The 18965-nt window shown below is 43.9% G+C and overlaps 1 protein-coding gene across 1 annotated transcript in view; it reads left to right on the top strand.

Annotated features, from left to right (window-relative positions):
* INVS (inversin) overlaps positions 1 to 18965 on the top strand; it is a 131819-nt gene that overhangs the window by 60646 nt on the left and 52208 nt on the right. The window contains exons 4-9 of the mRNA XM_060247789.1: positions 4007 to 4180; positions 5318 to 5485; positions 8707 to 8887; positions 11812 to 11921; positions 14825 to 14996; positions 18465 to 18620. Of these exons, the coding sequence (XP_060103772.1) occupies positions 4007 to 4180; positions 5318 to 5485; positions 8707 to 8887; positions 11812 to 11921; positions 14825 to 14996; positions 18465 to 18620 (961 nt within the window). The remainder of the gene's footprint in view (positions 1 to 4006; positions 4181 to 5317; positions 5486 to 8706; positions 8888 to 11811; positions 11922 to 14824; positions 14997 to 18464; positions 18621 to 18965) is intronic.

Below are 18965 nucleotides of genomic sequence, written 5' to 3'. Positions count from 1 at the left end.
TAAGTAGCCCAAGTACTATTAATGGACCTACCCAAAGTTCAAAAGGTTGAGAAGGAAGCCTGGGACATACTCTTGAGAGCCCCAATTAGAAAGTATACTGTACTCTTATATCAATGCCAATAAAGGTCTACTACTACTGTGTGAGAGCCCCTATGTCAGTAGCAAACACCTGAAACTTAATATTTACCAATTAATTTTTTTGTAAATGTGATTACATTGTAATTTGTAGTTAATTATTTGTTTATCCAGGGCTTTTTGAGCCAAGGGCTGGCTGTGTAAAGCCAGGGGATCACAGGATTCCACTGTTTTCTAGGTCAGCCAATCAGAGCGGATTCCATTGCCATGGAAACCCTGTTGGCAGTTGCAGAGCAACTGTGGTTTGTTCCCTTGACTGAGGGTGGACTGGAGTGGCTCTGGGTGGCTCTTGGTGTTGGCAAGGGGAATATAGAAGAGAGTACCAGCCTATGTGGCCCAGTTAGATTAGGGAAGTGTTAGACAGGAGCATTAGGATTACCTGATGCCTTCACTGTGCCAGTGTAACTGAGTAGTCTGGGGACCAATACTCCCTCTAAGCTGTGCCGTCTTATGAGCAAAAATTCTACTTCATGAGCTACTAGTCTGTTCCACTGAGGAATCGCTCTAACGGTCAGGAAATTCTTCCTAATGTTGAGCCGGAAACTCTTTTGGTTTAATTTCAACCCATTGGTTCTTATCCTACCTTTCAGGGCCACAGAAAACAATTCCACACCATCCTCTATATGACAGCCCTTCAAGTACTTGAAGATGGTGATCCAATCACCTCTCAGCCACCTCTTCTCCAGGCTAAACATCCCCAACTCCTTCAACCTTTCCTCATAGGACTTGGTCTCCAGACCCCTCGCCATCTTCGTCGCCCTCCTCTGGACCCGTTCCAGCTTGTCTATATCCTTCTTAAATTCTGGTGCCCAAAACTGAACACAATACTCCAGGTGAGGTTTTACCAGAGCAGAGTAAAGCGATACTATCACATCACATGATCTGGACACTATACTTCTGTTGATACAGCGCAAAATTGCATTTGCCTTTTTAGCCACAGCATCACACTGTAGACTCATGTTCAGCGTATGATCCACTAAGACCCCTAGATCCTTTTCGCACATACTACTGCTAAGACAAGCCTCCCCCATTCTATAACCATGCATTGGATTTTTCATACCTAAATGCAGAACTTTACATTTATCCCTGTTAAAATTCATTTTATTGGTTTTAGCCCAGTTTTCCAGCCTGTCAAGGTGATCCTGTATCCTGTTTCTGTTTTCTTCTGTGTTTGCAACCCCTCCCAATTTAGTATCATCTGCAAATTTAATAAGCATTCCCTCTATTCCTTCATCTAAATAACTGATAAAGATGTTGAACAAAACTGGTCCCAGGACAGATCCTTGAGGCACTCCACTTGTCACTCCTCTCCAAGAGGATGAGGAACCATTCACAAGCACTCTTTGGGTGCGATCCGTCAACCAGTTACCAATCCTGTTTGGATCCTGTGGTTTGGATCCTGTGGTTTGGATCCTGTTACTAATGGTAACAGGATCCAAACCACATTTTACCAACTTGTCAACAAGGACAGTATGTGGAACTTTATCAAAAGCCTTACTGAAATCAAGATAAACGATTATAGCATTCCCCTGATCCTGCAAGGTAGTCATTTTCTCAAAAAAAGAGATCAGATTAGTCTGACATGACTTGTTCTTGAGAAAACCATGCTGGCTCTTAGTAATCACATCCATTCTTTCTAAATGTTTCAGGACCGACTGTTTGATGATTTGTTCTAAAACTTTTCCAGGTATAGATGTCAAGCTGACAGGCCTGTAGTTACCCGGATCCTCTTTTTTCCCCTTCTTGAAGATGGGGACAACATTTGCCGCCTCCAATCTTCCGGCACGTCTCCTGTTCTCCAAGGATTCTCAAAAATAATAGCCAGAGGCTCAGAAATTACATCCGCAAGCTTTTAGAACCCTTGGATGTAATTCATCTGGCCCTGAGGACTTAGTTTCATTTAAAGAAACTAGGTATTTATGTACTACCCCTATGCTGATCCTAGGTTGGAACTTCATACCCTCCTTATATGTTCTGTTTTTGCCATGTTGAGCACCGTTTCCCTCAGAAGAAAAGACTGAGGAAAAGTAGGAATTTAGTAGTTCCGCCCTCTCTTCATTACCTGTTACAATTTCACTGTCTTGCCCTTGCAATGGGCCTACCGTGTCCTTGCTCTTTTTCTTACTCTGATGTTTTTAGCATCTTTGGCCAGCCTAAGTTCATACTGAGCTTTGGCTTTCTTAACTTTTTCTCTACAAGCACTGGTGATTTGTTTATATTCATCCTTGGTTATAAGGGCCCTCCTTCCAATTCCTAAAGGAGCCATTTTTATTTCTCAAGTCTTTAGAGAGCTGTTTATGGAGCCACTTCGACTTTTTTAGGCTTTTTCCATTTTTTCTTCTCATAGGAATTGTCGGTGATTGTGCTTTCAGTATTTCGCTTTTAAGAAACTCCCACCCCTCCTGAACCCCTTCCTCCTAAGTATTTCTGACCATGGGGTTTTACCCAGCATAGTTCTAAGTTTATCAAAGTTTGCCTTTCTGAAGTCCAACCTATAAGTCTGACTATGTATTGGTTTTCCCTTCCCTAAGACTGTAAATTCCAAAATCACATGGTCACTACTGCCCAGGGTGCCCACTATTTCTACTTCTTCAATCAATTCTTCCTTGTTGGTGAGAATCAAATCCAAGATAGCAGATCCCCTTGTTTCCGTCTTCTTTTTCTGGAAAAGGAAGTTGTCAGCAAGACAAGACAGGACTCTTTTTGACTTTTCGTTTTTAGCAGAGTTGGACTTCCAACAGCTGTCTGGGCAACTGAAATCTCCCATGATCACTGTATCCCTTCTCTTGGAGAACTTTGCAGTCTGCTGTAGAAGTCTCTCATCCAAGTCCTCTGACTGACTTGGTGGTCTAAAGCAGACTCCCACAATAATATCATTGTTATTTCTTACTCCTTTTATTTTTACCCAGAGACTCTCAACTGAGCTGCCATGATCAGATTCACATATTTCCTCACAAGTATATGCCTCCTTCAGATATGCTGCTACACCTCCGCCCTTTCTCATTTGCCTGTCCCTTTTAAATAAGCTGTACCCCTGAATCCTAATATTCCAGTTGTGGGTGTCATCCCACAAGTTTCAGTAAGGCCTATTATGTCATAGTTTTAATGTACTTTTTTTAAAAAAAGAAAAGAAAGCTAACCTACAAAGTACAACTTAGTTTTCTTAATATTAACTGTTTGCGGTGGGGGAGGGGGGGCTGCCAAGTTGTGACTGATATTTAATGGGATAAACTGGAGTGAAGACTGTGACTGAAACAAGATCCAGAAGGAAAGATCCAGAAGGAAAGCTCTTTAACGTTTAGTTTCATTTTTAAAATATATTTCCAAATTAATAACATTGTATGCTAATGGAGTAGCATATCAAGAAAAAGTTGATTGCAAATGACTATCATAGAATCATAGAATTGGAAGGGGCCATACAGACCATCTAGTCCAGCCCCTTGCTCCATGTAGGATCAGCCCTAAAACATCTCTGATAAATAATCATCCAGCCACATTTTGAAGCCTGCCAATGAAGGGGAGCTTACCACCTTCCTAGACAGCTGGTTCCACCTAATATCCAGCCAGCACCTTTCTGTTTGTACGTTGAGTCCATTGCTTCAGGTCCTATATGAAACAACGTTTTGTGTCTCATTGTGTGAACAGAATGGATGCAAATGTGGTATAGGGATGGATTTTGTTTCAGATTACAGCAGCAGATCCCAAGGACTAGAATAGGCACTGGCAATCTTCCACTTCCCCCTGAGGAAGCACTCCCCCCACCCTAACATTATAGCTATTGCTTGTAATGACCATTGTGAAACTAATAACTAATAATAGCTACAGTGTTTAAATTAATCTCCACCTTTTGGCCCTCTGTTAAATCACTCAGGGAAACTATCGTTTCATGAAACTTCTGCTCGCTCGTAGAGCAAATTGGATGAAGAAGGATTTGGAAGAAATCACGCCTTTGCACTTAACTACCCGGCACAAGAGTCCAAAGTGTTTAGCTTTGTTGCTAAAATATATGGCACCAGGAGAGATTGATACACAGGACAAAAATAAGGTACAAGCATTTGTTTTGCTGTTTTTACTATCCCAGTAAATTTCCAGTTGTCAAAACAGATGATTTTTTTTGTTCTATAATTAAAAACGTTTAAAATTATGAATTGCCTACATACTGCAGTGCCTACTTGTTCTTGTACAAGCTCCACACTGTGCTTTTAGACTGAATAACATGAGCTCCTAAAGAGGATTTCTCATTCTCTCCCAAATAACTGTGCAGTACCTTTGAAGTGGGGGTTTACCAAGTTATAGCTCGGTTATTTTTTCCCCTGGAATCAGTGTCAGCAACTTCTGTGTGTTGGTTTCTACCAGTAGGAACCTATCTGAAGAAGATTTATACACTGTTGGTTTATTATTGGCATTTTGCTTTTGCTTTCCCTGACAAACAGGGCATGCAAAGTAGAATCATAGAGTTGGAAAGGACCTCCAGGGTCATTAAGTCCAATCCCCTGCACAATGCAGGAAACTCACAAATACCGCCCCCTAAATTCACAGGACCTTCATTGCTGTTAGATGGCCATCTAGCCTCTGTTTAAAAACCTCCAAGGAAGGAGAGCCTACTTCAGCCCCAACTTGCTTAGGTGACGGCAATGAATTCGATTTTGTGTGCTGCATACTTGAAATCATAGACTGGATCTTTCAGATCTGCTAGCAGAGGACTTGTCTTCCAACCCAAGGAGTCATCCTCTTTTGAATATTATGTGATAAGTGAAGACTTTCCAGTTCTGCTAGTGACATGGATTTGCAGGATTCAACCCCACAACCACATCCAGACATTAAACAGAAACAAATCAGGAATCACAGTTTTATTCCTCACTCTTCACAATCCTCAGCCTTTGAAATTTACAGAAGTTTAATGTAATGTGTACAAGCATTATGATCTAGTTTAAAAGGTACTAAGAAATATAGTAGCATCTAGGTAAAGGTAGTCCCCCTGTGCAAGCACTAGTCATTTCCAACTCTGGAGTGACGTCGCATCATGACGTTTTCACAGCAGACTTTTTTTTTACAGGGTGGTTTGCCATTGCCTTCCCCAGTCATCTACTAGTAGTGTCTAAGATATTTTAAAAATCCTAAACAGTCCCTGAGGTTTGTTTCATTTGAATACATTTTTAAAATATATCTTCCTTTCCTGCAGCAAACAGCTCTTCACTGGAGTGCTTATTACAATAATCCAGAGCATGTGAAACTTTTAATCAAGCATGATTCTAATATTGGGATCCCAGATGTTGAAGGCAAAATCCCCCTTCACTGGGCAGCGAACCACAAGGACTCAAGTGCTGCCCACACCGTCAGATGCATTTTGGTGAGGCTTTTGTGTTAAAATAATTGCCATTTAACTGTTTCCTTTAGTGCCAATTATGTGTCCTCTGTACAGTTAGGATCAGGTGGTGCTCCAACAGCATCCTTGAATTTGAACTGAACCAGCCAGGATGTCTAAGTCACAGCAGATTAAAGTGATTTTTTATCAGTGAAACACTTCACAAAAAAAGTGACAGCATGCATGTACATTTTACAGGTCTACATTCAAAGGGGCCTGATTTTAAAAAATCCCTCACAAACTAGTAAAGCGATGCGTGAATGCAATGGTGTCACAGAAGTGAGCTTGCTTTGCAGGCATTGCTGCCATCACTGCCACAGGTGATGTTCCTGATGCTGAACCTGGAAATCTAACACACGTGTTCTGAACCTTGCTGGTCTCCTGTGAATGTATTGTAAAGATTGGGCTCCAGTGATAAATAAGCCTCCAAACTGAAGAAAGACGGATGAAACGTCTTGATATCTAGAACAGACATCTTTGGAAGGGCTTCTTTTAGTTCCACAAACTAAATACTGGAATATTGTTACTCCTTGGAAAGACTGTTTTTGAACTGTCTTTTGTGAATGTCTTTTTGCTACATGCTCTTGTCTATTTAAAGTTCTATGTGCAAGCTTTGTCAGAACACCACTGACCTCTACATTACACTGTTTTGTTGTTTAAAATTTATGGTGTCTCTTAGCGGGTTTTTTATTTACATCACTGCCACAGTTAGCAAGGTATTATGCCTTTTCACCTGTGCTGGGTCACATCCACATTGGATTTTCTTCCACTTGCACTCTGTTTCATTGCCTCAAGAGCTCCCTTTTCAATGCATTCCAGCCTCACTGGCAGGGGCGAAGGTGCTCCAGAGCTTTGGTATGCACTGCCTGGATCCAGTGCCGGATTAAACCCTGTGGAGGCCCCTAGGCAGTCGAAATCTCAGGGACTCCCTCGCAAATTATCTCAGAGCCTGAGCACCCACCCCACTACCCACGGCTCCCATTGCAGCCTGCTGGCACCTTCTTAAAAGCCCCTTTTACTAAACTGTGGGAGAAAGGCAGAGAGAGGCAAACTTGGCGACCAAGCCAGCGGCAGCTGCACCAGGCAAGTTGGGCAAAGAGCAGTTCAGTTGCTGGCTGGGTGTGCAGGCTGGGAGGGCTGCAAGCAGTGTTCCCTCTAAACTGAGTTAGCGTGAGCTAGCTCACAGATTTTTAGCCTCCAGCTCACACAGTTTTGTCTTAGCTCAGGAAGGAGGACCCCAGAGCACAATAATTTATGCAGGAGCTCACAACTTTAATACCAGTAGCTCACAAAGTAGAATTTTTGCACACAAGACTTCAGCTTTAAACGGAACGTTGGCTGCAAGCAGGGAGGAAAGTTGGCCCGGGGCCCCTAACGGCGTGGGGGCCCATAGGCCAGTACTTACTTGGGCTAATTGTTAATATGGCTCTGCCTGGATCAGTCACCTTGGCTTCAAATGTGAGGAGTCAACCACCCAGCACAGTTGCTGTGACTGCTGAGCTTTATGGCTATATGTGGAGGAAGCTCTGAACCGCAGCAGTACAGTGCAGGAGGTGGGCATTCTGCTTCGCCATATTGTGTGGGAAGGGTTTGTGGGGAATGGTAATTTGGGACAGAGGGATTCACCAAGCTCTCTCTCTCTCCTCCCCCCCCCCCCTTTCTGGGATCCTCTTCCTAATGTGAAGAACCTTGTGGGCATTAATTAAGAATGTTTTCTTCTCTTGCTTCAAGTGGAGAAAGGTTAGTGAGCCCGTTTGTTGTAGTGGTAAAGAGCAGCAGACTCTAATCTGGAGAGCCTGATTTGATTCCTCTATGCTGACAGCATTGGTTGTCTGCCTTGAGTCTCAGTGAGAAAGGCAGACTATAAATAACATGAATAAATAAAATATCTTCAGAGGTGGCTGCTTAATCTGTTGGGGGTCCCATTTCAATATCTGCCATTGCCTTAAGAAGCAACAAGAGGGGAACGGGGGGGGGGACTCTCTATTGGAGTGAGTGACTCAGCATGCCTAGACATTGAGGGGCGGGAGCTGCCCTCTCACCTCTCCTTCCATCTTCCTTTGTCCTCTCTCTCTCTGCACATAGCCTTCCATGGAGACACATCTCTCTGCAGGACTCTCCTATAGATCCAGTGCCCTCACACCCACACCGATATGATGCTGGATTAGCTGGCCATTTATGATAAGGGAAAGTACTCTTTAGATTAGGCTTCTCTCTCTTCTTTTGACTGCAACTTGAATGTGAACTGGATCTACTTGAATGAAACATACTTCTTGGGAAATTCTTTACTGTGCTAAGTACCACACTTCTGTGACTGAGCAAAACTCTGCTATGTTAACCAAATAGCCTAATACTCTCAGTCAGGGGCAAGGAAATCCCATTCCTGCATCCCTTCCAGCCCCCCTCCCCATGTTATCCCTGTTTCCTGCTCTCTGCTAGCTACTGCTTCCCCCTCCCCCTTTCCTCCACACTTGCTCTGGCTTCTGCTTTTTCTCTCCCCATTTTTAGCAGCTTTTCCTGCTTGTGGTTTCTGCTTCATTCTTTTCCCCCTCTCCACTGGCTGCTGCTTTCCTTCCTTCTCCCCTGTTGGCAGGGGGAGGGATTGTCTAAGCATTCCAGAATGGCAGCTAAAGATCTTGATAGGTGTTCTCGCAATATCTCAGCCTACAGGGACCCCTACAGGTTCCTCTTTCAGTGTCTGCATGCGCAGACATCACAGGGCCCCTTTTTGTTTGGTTTTTAAACCATATGCTAATTTTTGCTTTCAGAATTTCTCTGGCAGGTTCTTTTGGGTTTACAAAACCTCACCTGCATGCACCGCCCCCCCCCCCCCCACACCGATTTGTTGATCTGCTCTGTGCATGTCACCCGTCATTATTAGATATATGATGATGAACAGATACAGAAGTAGATCCAAGTGGGCAGCCGGGTTGGTCTGAAGTAGTTGAACAAAGCAGGAGTCAAGTTGCACCTTTAAGACCAGCCTGGTTTTATTCAGAATGTAAGCTTTCGTGTGCTCTCTAAGCACACTTGGTTGGTCTTAAAGATACAGAAGTACTGTGGTTGTTTAGCACTTAGACGTTCTTAGCTTTATTCTTTTGCAGTTGCACTGTTGAATCAATGCTTAATATCAGTGTTTTTATATAACCAGTGGCATTTTTTATAAAGATCATGTAGCTAAATTGCCTGGATTTTTTGTATAATAGGATGCTGCTCCCACTGAGTCTCTACTGAACTGGCAAGACTATGAAGGACGAACACCTCTCCATTTCGCAGTTGCTGATGGGAATGTGGCTGTCGTTGACTTGTTGACGTCTTATGAGGGCTGCAATGTGACTTCTTACGACAACTTATTCCGAACGCCACTTCATTGGGCAGCTTTACTGGGTAAATACTAAGTTGCAAACTTGCTGCATTCTATCGAGACATGGGTATTTAGACATCGGTAGACACTTGCGGAACACTGGTTTTCTAAATTTGGAGCCTGCTTCAAAAAAGTTGTAAAAATTTGGCTAGGAAAAATCTCTTTAAGGGCAAATGAGTGACAAAAGGATTCTAGGAGAGTGGAGCTAGAATCAAGGCAAGAGAAACGTGAGAACTAGAAAAGAACATAGAGCGAGAGAAGAAGAGGAGGAGGAGGTTTTATACCACACCTTTCACTACCTGAAGGAGTCTTGGAGTGGCTTACAATCACAATCCCTCTCTCTCCCCACAACAGATACCTTCTGAGGTTGGTGGGGCTGAGAGAGCTCTGAGAGAGCTGTGACTGACCCAAGGTCACCCAGCTGGCTTTATGCAGAGTGGGGAATCAAACCCGGTTCTCCAGACTAGAGTCCACCACTTTTAACCACTACACGAAACTGGCTCTCAGAAGATAGTATAAGTGAGAAGGATGGCAGAAGAATAGGCAAGCATGGCTGTTTGGCTGTTTTATCATTTTGGAGTAACAGGACTATTAAGTCCTGACCTGCATGGTCCAGATTAGTCTGATCTCATCAGATCTCGGAAGCTAAGCAGGGCCGGCTCTGGTCAGTATTTTGATGGGATCCCACCAAGGAATAAATACCAGGGTCGTGACGCAGAGGTAGGCAATGGCAAACCACCTCTGAATGTCTTTTGCCTTGAAAACTCCACCAAGTCACCGTAAGTCAACTGTGACATGATGACAAAAAAAAAGTAGTGTTAGCAGCTTGTTAGCCTGTTGTGTTACACTATTTTTGATGTTATATGCAGGGCTTTTTCTGCAGCAGGAACTCCTTTGCATATTAGGTCACACCCCCGAGGTAGCCAGTCCTCCTGGAGCTTACAGTAGGCTTTTACTTACAGTGCCTGGAGCTTCCAGTAGGCTCCTACTAGAAGCTCCAGGAGGTTTGGCTACATCAAGGGGGCGAGGCCTAATATGCAAAGGAGTTCCTGCTACAAAAACAGCCCTGGTTATATGTAAATACTAAAATTATAAAATTATCATCCACAGCTTCTCTGCCTCTTCCATTTATCTCTGTATAAAGCCTGAATCTTGACATAGGCAATCCTTTTTTTCTTTTGGATGGATATTCTCCTTTGTTGTTGTTGTTATTTTGAAGGGAGTCCTAACTGTACCCAGTGATTTACAGAGTGCTCTAAGCAGGGGGGAAAGTGCAGGTTCCTGCACTGAGGTGTGTAGACTCTAAATTACCAAAATGAGCCAAAAACAAAAGGAGGAATGGCAAGAGGCAAAGAAGAAAAACAAGGCTGAGTGTGAGCAAATGTGGTTTCCAACGGACAGGAGGCCATTGGAGTAAAGCAGTAGGCTTCATGGAAAACATGGACTTTGAGGAGGGATTGGAATGACAACCACAGTCTAGGGCAGGCCTGTAGCTACAGTGGGGCCTGGGAGGGGCTAGACCTATCCTTTCAACTATATGACCCCTCCATTGGAGGGCCCCCAATCTGTCCCCTCTGCTCACCACCACTCTGAACAAGTAGTAGCATTGCTGCTGGCCTTTTTGCTTTTTCCTCTTCCCTTCCCTAACACAGCATGCAGAGCAAAGGGGGCGGGGAGAGTCAAGAGGTCTCTCTCTCTCTGAGAGAGGGGCACATAAGAAAGGGGTGAGGGAGCAGAGCTGCTGTGAGGGTCCAGGTGAAGGGAGGTTAGCTTGTGGGACTCGAGGCAGCTTACAGTGCCAAGACTCCTGGGCTGCCAAACCGGGTAGCTCCCCCGACCCCTGCAACAACATATCCTGCTGTGGGCCCCACCACACATGAAATCCTGGCTACGGCCCCTGTCTAGGGTATCCCTAAGAGCACTTTTGCGATCACCTTCAGCAGGAGTTCTTTTCATTACAGCTCAGCCATTTGTACAGGTCTTCAACAAGCACAAGTGGCTTGAGTTTAGAAGCCAACGGAAACCATAACGTGAATTCTGTTGACCTCTTTGCCAGATCAGAATGTGACTCCACAATACGAGTAACCGGAAGCTCAGAGGAAGCCCCTGAAAGCCTCTTGGTCTCCCCTTGTCTGGCATTTGCTGAGGTTCTGAACTGCCTTCCAGGACCCAACCATTAGAGGGGGCTGTAGCAGGAAGGGGGCTTCACCAAGGGCAGTTTTTTCTTCCCCTCCTCTACCTGGAGATTTTTGCTATGGGGATCATTGTCGAGAAACAGCTAAATGAAAGCAGAACAGCTTGGAGATTCGCTTTCAGCAGTTCTCCTTTGTATGAGACTGTAGTTCCCAAGTGCCCTGCCAGCATCTGGAACCACAACCATGTACATACAAGAGTATATCTCTAGAACCCTGAAAAAAAGGTTTTTAAAAAGTACTAGATTGTCATTTCAAATAGGGTTATACCTCCCGCCCCACACACACACACATATTTGTGTTTACCAGACCAGGGAAAGTCAGCCCAGAGGAGTAAATGAACACCAGCCACACCACCTTAGTTCTGTGCTTGTAGCTGCAAGGGAAGGAAGAGGAAGGGAGTGAACAATAGTTTCCAGGTAACAGTTGTGATGTGTGCAAACTGCCGTTGACCTCACAGACCGAAAACCAAAGCATCTGCTTCGGCATCTGCACCAGCTGCTACATTCATGCAACAACTGAGGCTGATCCCAAGATGACCTCCCCCCCACAATCATTTTCATTTCACTGACTGTATAGATGTAAATCAGATTTCTTCTTCTTAAAACTTTCATTGCTGGGAAAAATATTGCTGGGAAAAATTCCAGCGTGTGTTTGTTATCTTTTCTGATAAGATGGAGGAAGAAACCCAGAACACACATCTTGGCATAATGAACATCTTGGCCCTACTTTCTGTCATTTTGCTCTCTCCTTAGGTCACGCACAGATTGTCCACCTTCTTTTAGAAAGGAACAAGTCCGGGAGCATCCCATCTGACAGCCAAGGGGCAACCCCTTTACATTACGCAACACAAAGCAACTTTTCAGTAAGTAGAGCAAACAGATGTATTGATTGGAATAAGCCAGAGTCATGTGATCTCTCTCCTTGGATTCACTGGCCTGGTTGTTGGCCATGGTACTAAGAACTGCTATCCCTCATATCATCTGCCATAAGCTAGAGGCAGAGAATACTCTTTCTTTCTTTCTTTTTTTTTTTGGGGGGGGGGGAGGTTCAAGATGTTAGAAGAGGTTACCTTCCTCTCTTCTTTTCTGCTGTCGCTGCTTGAAATACGGTTTTCAGTTTTTTGTTTTTTAAAAGACCTATTTATGTATGTACTTGACATCAAAGAGCCAGTTTGGTGTAACGGTTAAGTGTGCTGATACTTATCTGGGAGAACCGGGTTTGATTCCCCACTCCTCCACTTGCAGCTGCTGGAATGACCTAGGGTCAGCCATAGCTCTGGCAGAGGTTGTCCGTGAAAGGGCAGTTGCTGTGAGAGCCCTCTCAGCCCCACCTGCCTCACAGGGTGTCTGTTGTGGGGGAGGAAGATAAAGGAGACTATGAGCCGCTCTGAGACTCTGAAATTCGGAGTGGAGGGCGGGATATAAATCCAATATCATCTTCTTGTTCAAATCACAACTGACTTATGGTGACCCCACCAGGAGGCTTTGAAGGCATGTGAGAAGCAGAGGTGGTTGGCCATGGCCTTCCTCTGCAAGTGTCTTCCTTGCTGGTCTCCCGTCCAAGTAGTGACCCTCCTTAGTTTCCAAGATTGGGTTATACTCTGCCATATCCCCTCCCTATGCAGAGGCTTTTTTAAAAAAGTGCAATTATGTCACAGCTGACTTATGGCAACCCCATAGGGTTTTCAAAGCAAGAGATGAACAGCGGTGGCTTGCATAACATCCCCACTCTTCCTTAGTGGTCTCCCATCCAGGGACCAACCAAAGCTGACTTTTGATGAGATTGGGCTAGCGTGGGCCATCTAGGGCAGGGAGGGGACAACATATATTTGGTTCTCCAGGTGTAAGTTGCTGCAGGTGGCGTAGAAGCCAGGCAGTCCTCTTTTTTGAATCTATTCTCATGTGACAACACAGGAGCAACAGGCAAGCTGTCTGTCTTCTTGAGACTTCAACAGCTAGGAGTCTTTAGGAATCTACAATCAGTCATTACTTTTTTTTTTGCTACAGTTGAAATCATATCAAGTATGTCCTGTCTTTTTAATAAAGAGGAAATAGCCCTAATTCTTTCTTCAACCTCTGATGTGGCAGACCCGGAACTAACTGCCGCCTAACTGCTACACCACACTGATGGAAGGACTCTGGTGCTTGCTGCATGCCACTGCATGCAAAATCATCATTTTGCATAATCATTTCTCATCTGAACATAGGCAACTGCTGCAGTCAGTTGTTGCTAAGCCATTGTTGTTGCTGGTCTGTAGTGGTCAAATAAGGGTGAGAACTGAGGCTCACAGCAGGTTGGGTTTCAAGTACAACATGAAAGCTGTAATTTAAATTATAAGTGAACTAACCTTGAAGCACAAAGGCCTGGCAAGGTGGCCCATTCTCTCCTTCCAGAGACTTCTTCGTCACCTGGCTCCTCTGGAGGGAGTTCTGTTGCCTTTTTTAAAATCCACCTGTCCAGCAGAGGGCAGCGTTCTTTGATTTGAACTTTGTTGTTTACATGAAGGTTAATATTTTGTATTCATTTGAAGACTCTGAAGGTTCAAATAAAAAAAGGGTCCACCATTTGAGGTTGTGGTGGGGGTGGGGGGGCATTTCCTCACGAAGCAGGGCAACCCACTGTGATTAAAAGTGTGGGAAACCTGATACATTGGCTCTGCTTTAAAAAGAAAAAAACCTTTATTGCTTTTCTCTTCTTGGGCTTGTGCAATCCAAGAACTTGCCCTATTGTACTGTTAGGGCAGGAGGGGGAGGCTGCACTGTTGTGAGCGCATGAATGAAAAGCCAAATAGTTTGCATGTGCGTCCGTGCCTGCCGTACCAGGAAGGTACATATCTAGGACAGGCCTTGTTCTTTGAAAGCGGGGAGGAGAGAAAAGGACAGGAAGGGTGGGGAGGGTGCTTTCAAGGTGTCTTCTCACGTCAGAGCACAGCTGAATAGGAACACAGCCCACCTGTCTTTTTGTGACACCTGATACAGTGCTTTCATTGCATATTAACAAAGTTGTAATTGCACGCTGTGCAGTCTCTCAGGCCGTTTTACAGACTGTTTTCCTTGTGTACATGAGCCATCCTGATTACTCTCAGGTGTGCATTCTTTGGACAAATGTGACGTGAATTTGGTCATTCGTGAATGCGGTTGAGAGCTATTCTAGTTATATGGTTCATATGACATGGTGCTGCAGGCAGATTTGATACAGGTGCGGGGTGATTGGGATGGCTCATGTATCCCAGACAGTATCATGCAAGCCACAGGGTACTTTCAAAATAATGTTATAGAGCTAAACAATAATAATAACACAGTCGCAGGAGAAAGTATAAATATGATCATGGTCTGATTTGTTGCTCTGGAGGACTGAAGTATATGCATGTCTTAGTATCGTGTAATACTCACAATTATTTTAAAAGCTTTTTAAAAACTCTGAAACCTGTAAAAAATTTTTAAGTTTGTTTAAAAGATTCATTTACAGTGAAGTTCACAAACCACTTTTCAGCTGTTTAGAATTGAACCCATAACTTTTTTTAAAAAAAAAAGTACAAAGCCTCATAGGCTTCTGTTGAGCACAGAGAATCCTCCCCATGTTTTTAAACAAGGAGTGTTCCAAGATTTAATTTAATTTTTCTTTAAATGAAAAAATGAAGTTTTCTTTCTTCAGTTTAAAAAAAAATCATTGCCATGTCATGACACTAATTCACTCTCTGAATCCTAGAGCCCTATTTTATCTTCATTTCATACCATTCCTACTCACTGAATATTTGTGTTTTAGGAAACAGTGGAAGCCTTTTTGAAACATCCTTCTGTGAAAGATGACTCAGATCTGGAGGGACGAACGTCTTTTATGTGGGCTGCTGGGAAAGGCAGCAATGACGTCATCCAGACAATGCTGAATTTGAAACTGGACATAGATATCAACATGGCAGACAAATATGGTGGCACGGGTAAGACATGGGTTTTTACAAAAAGTTGTTAGGAATAGCAGCATTGTAAATACAGATATACACAAGAGCATTTCAAAATTCACAAGATGGAATATTAAAAATATAAGAACATAAGAGAAACCATGTTGGATCAGTCCAACACTCTGTGTCACACAGTGGCCAAAAAAACAACAACAGGTGCCATCAAGAGGTCCATCAGTAGGGCCAGGACACTAGAAGCCCTTCAACTGTTGCCTCCCCCTCCAAGCACCAAGAATACAGAGCCCCAGACACAGAGTTTCAATATATACATTGTTTACTGGTCAGTAGTGGAGGTTATGTTTCAGGATGAACTGGGTTGGCTGAGTGCAGAACTGCTTGGCTCCCTGCAACTTCTCTTCCCAAGTTGCGGGGAGAAGCTTGGGGGAGGTCAGGTGCAAACGGGAGGGGCGGTGCTCCTCATCTGCATGTCAAAGAAACATAGGAAGGACCCGGCTGGATAAGGCCAGTGGTCCATCTAGTGCAGCATCCTATTTCACACGGTGCCTAGCGAGTTCCTCTGGAGGTCCATCAACAGGACGCAGAAGCTGAGGCCTTCCTGTGATGTTGCCTCCTGTCTCTTGGATTCAGAAGTTTAGTCGCTATGGCTAGTAGTCACTGATAGACCTCTCCTCATGAATCTATCCAGTCCCTTTTTAAAGCTGTTTATTCCTGTGGCCATCACTATATCACCTGGCAATGAATTCCCCATTTTAATCACTCCCTGGACTTTAAATGACATTCTAGCTGTTTCTGAAGAACTGAGTGGTGATACCCTGCCACAAACTGTGTTCATCCCTGCTGCTTCCTCTCTCTACATACCAGGGGGGCAGCTCCATGCTTAAGCACAGAGAACTGCTTCCTTCCTGCCTAGTCCAACCCATGAACTTTGGAGAAAGCAGGGTTAAATTGCGTCACATGCCAGGACACACGTTCCCTGAAAGAACTGGGATACGGTTGCTATGAAATGTGCTGGGCTGAACCGGGCTCTGCCCTCGCATTAGCGTCGTTTCTCGCATTTGCTTACCAAGGCACAATCTTCATTCAGCTCGAGTTTTAATAGAACCCCAAGACACTTGTTATTGTGTAGGGAGGTGACACCAAGGAAAAAGAATTCCGCTCGGCTCAGAGACGGGTGTTGTAGAAGCAGCACAGGGGCAGCTTTATAGCTTTGCCGTCACTGACCATGTACAATGGAGAGGGATCTAACTGCCTGTGCAACAAAGGGCTCCATTGTGACCAGCTGGCTGAAGAAGCTCTTCAGTCGCTGTGACTCCCTTCGAGAAACTTTGGCTTACGAGAAAATATCGAGCAGAAACTTGGAAATGAAAACGCCTGCGTCAGAATGAATGATTGGGGGGAGGGGGGCGGGGGGAGAGCCGGGCCGTGCTGACAGAGCAGCTCCTTTATTCAATTGTATTGTTGCAAACACCTCCTGTGTTAGCCACTTGAGTAGTTTACTGCCTTTTGCTTAAGAAGGAGTGTGATGCAGAAAAATAGAATTGAGTGTGTACTGGAGGGTCAGCTGTTAGAGCCAAGTTCTGTCCAGCGGGAGGCTGCGGTCTTGGCAGACTTCAGTTCTAGAAATCCCACTCCCAGAGACTTCTTTTCACTGCCACTATTTGCATTGTTAGTGCAGTTTACCTAGGATAGTACTAAAAGTTCCTATGCACCTTTGAAATAATTTGGAAGTATATGCCGGGGGTGGAGAGGGAAGGTAGCAGGGCATAGCCCAATCTTGTCAGATCTCGGAAGGTCAGCGTGGTCAGTACTTGGAAGGGAGACCTCTTAGGAGGCTTCCGCAGAGGAAGGCCACCTCTGCTTCTCACTTTGGCTTGAAAGCCCCTTGTTGATGTTATCAGAAGTCAGCACTTCACATAGAATCATTTCCCGCTAGCCTTATGCTGCTCTCACGCTCCTCTTCTCTGCGGGGCTTCCATCGAATTTCACACTATCTGCCCTGGGGCTGCAACCAGCTTCGCCCTTTCTGCGTGGCAAACAGAAATTGGTTTTTAGAGGATCTTGTTTGCTGCGTGAAAGAGGCGGAGTGAGTTGCAGCCCCGGGGCAGATAGTGTGAAATCCGACGGAAGCCCTGCAGAGAAGAGGAGTGTAAGAGTGGCGTAAGGTTAGTGGGAAATCAGTCACACATTATGTGCCTAGGGGAAAAATGGATTGCTGTCACCGCAGTATGTATTTTGAATAATGAGCAAAGTAAAGCTAACAAATATTCAAAAGATCTGTTCTGTAAAAGGATGTTCTGTGTCTGCCCAGTGAATTAGGCCAGTGCAGGATAGATAAGGCCAGACCAGTTTGGGAATGAAGAATCTCTTCTGGAGCTGGCTGTCACTATTGGAATTGCAGAGGGGCTGAGCAGTCAAAGGTACAATTTGCTTAAAACATTGCAAGTTTGAAGAAAACACTTAAATCTGCTGTGGTGTTATTTATGTGTATTTATCAAGTTATAAAGTTGATCGCTCATCTCTCTGCCAAGGCAATGTCCCAACACACAAAGTAACATAATGAGTGAACTATTTGGATTATTCTCATGAAATGAACGAGAAATACGACAATGCTTATCTGGGAACTTATTGATCAAAACTGGAAAACTCTCTTACTGGACATAAATAGGACATGCTCACCAACTTTGGGATAAACTTCTCAGTGAAATTTGAACAACTGATATATTTATATGTGTTGACCATCCCCAAACTCAGAAAAGCTTACATGATGGCCCGCTGCAACACACTTCCAACTGCACAGATGGTTGGCCGCATTTTAGGCATTCCTGCAAACCAACGTCTTTGTAATTGTACACAAAAGGCTGTTGATTCTCTTATACATATTTTTTTCCATTGTCCTGAATATGAAACTGAGAGGGAAATTTTTTACAAAATGGATGCTGAAATGTTCAACCTTTTCTGAATCCACAAAACTGAGACTTTTGTTAAACAGCTTCTGCCACAACTGTATAACAGATATGGCAAAATTTTGTTTCACTGTAATTTCTTAATGTAAATTGTCATCTTAAATTTTACCTTACTGTAACTTTTTAAATCTTATCTATCCGTGATATATGGCCCATGAGCTTTTAAACCAAATAAACGTTGGAATTTGAATTTGAATTGGATTCTTCTGAATTATCAGTCCCTCCTCATGGTTAGTCTAATAAGTAGCCATGTTGGACTAGACTAACAGTGGAATAGTTAGATTCAGATCCACCACATCTTAGAGACCAACAGTTTTACGGGTATAAGCTTTTGAGAGTCAGTATATCTGACATAAGGAGCTTTGATTCACAAAAGTTTATACTGGTAAAATCCTGTTGGTCTCTAAGGTGCAGCCAGACTCAAATTTAGTTATTCCTCTTGGTCAGAGCTTTAAGATTTGCTGTGTTCCCCATTCCAATGCCCCTCTTTTAATTTCCGCATTCGCTTTTCGCTGTCTTTCAGCATTACATGCAGCTGCCCTTTCTGGCCATGTCAGCACCGTGCAATTGCTGCTACAACACAACGCCCAGGTAGATGCGACTGACGTCATGAAACACACTCCTCTTTTCCGTGCCTGTGAGATGGGGCATAAAGGAGTGATACAGACCCTCATTAAAGGTCAGCTGTGGCTAATTCATAAGCTCATTCACGGAAACGTTGCTGTCGTCGTCTGTTGAAATGAACAGTAATGACAGACAAAAAAGGGCAATCCTAAATCAGCACAGGGATAATGGTGGAGCAAATAAGCAGGCAATGAAAGTTTTCACGAAAATTTTGACTATAGCAAAACATGAAGGGAACTTTGAGAGTTCTGGAATACTTTAAGCAAAGGTAAAGCTTGTGATTTTCTGTATTTCTTACACACTTGTAGAAAATTAGAGGCATTTTGTTCTGCCTGGGGGAACATTTTCCAAAAAATGTATATTATTTATGTAAAGCATTTGTAAACATTCTTTCCACTCA

The sequence above is a fragment of the Heteronotia binoei genome, chromosome 10, assembly GCF_032191835.1.
Source record: "Heteronotia binoei isolate CCM8104 ecotype False Entrance Well chromosome 10, APGP_CSIRO_Hbin_v1, whole genome shotgun sequence".
NCBI classification, from domain to species: Eukaryota; Metazoa; Chordata; class Lepidosauria; order Squamata; family Gekkonidae; genus Heteronotia; species Heteronotia binoei.
This window is presented reverse-complemented; position numbering and strand designations above follow the sequence as displayed.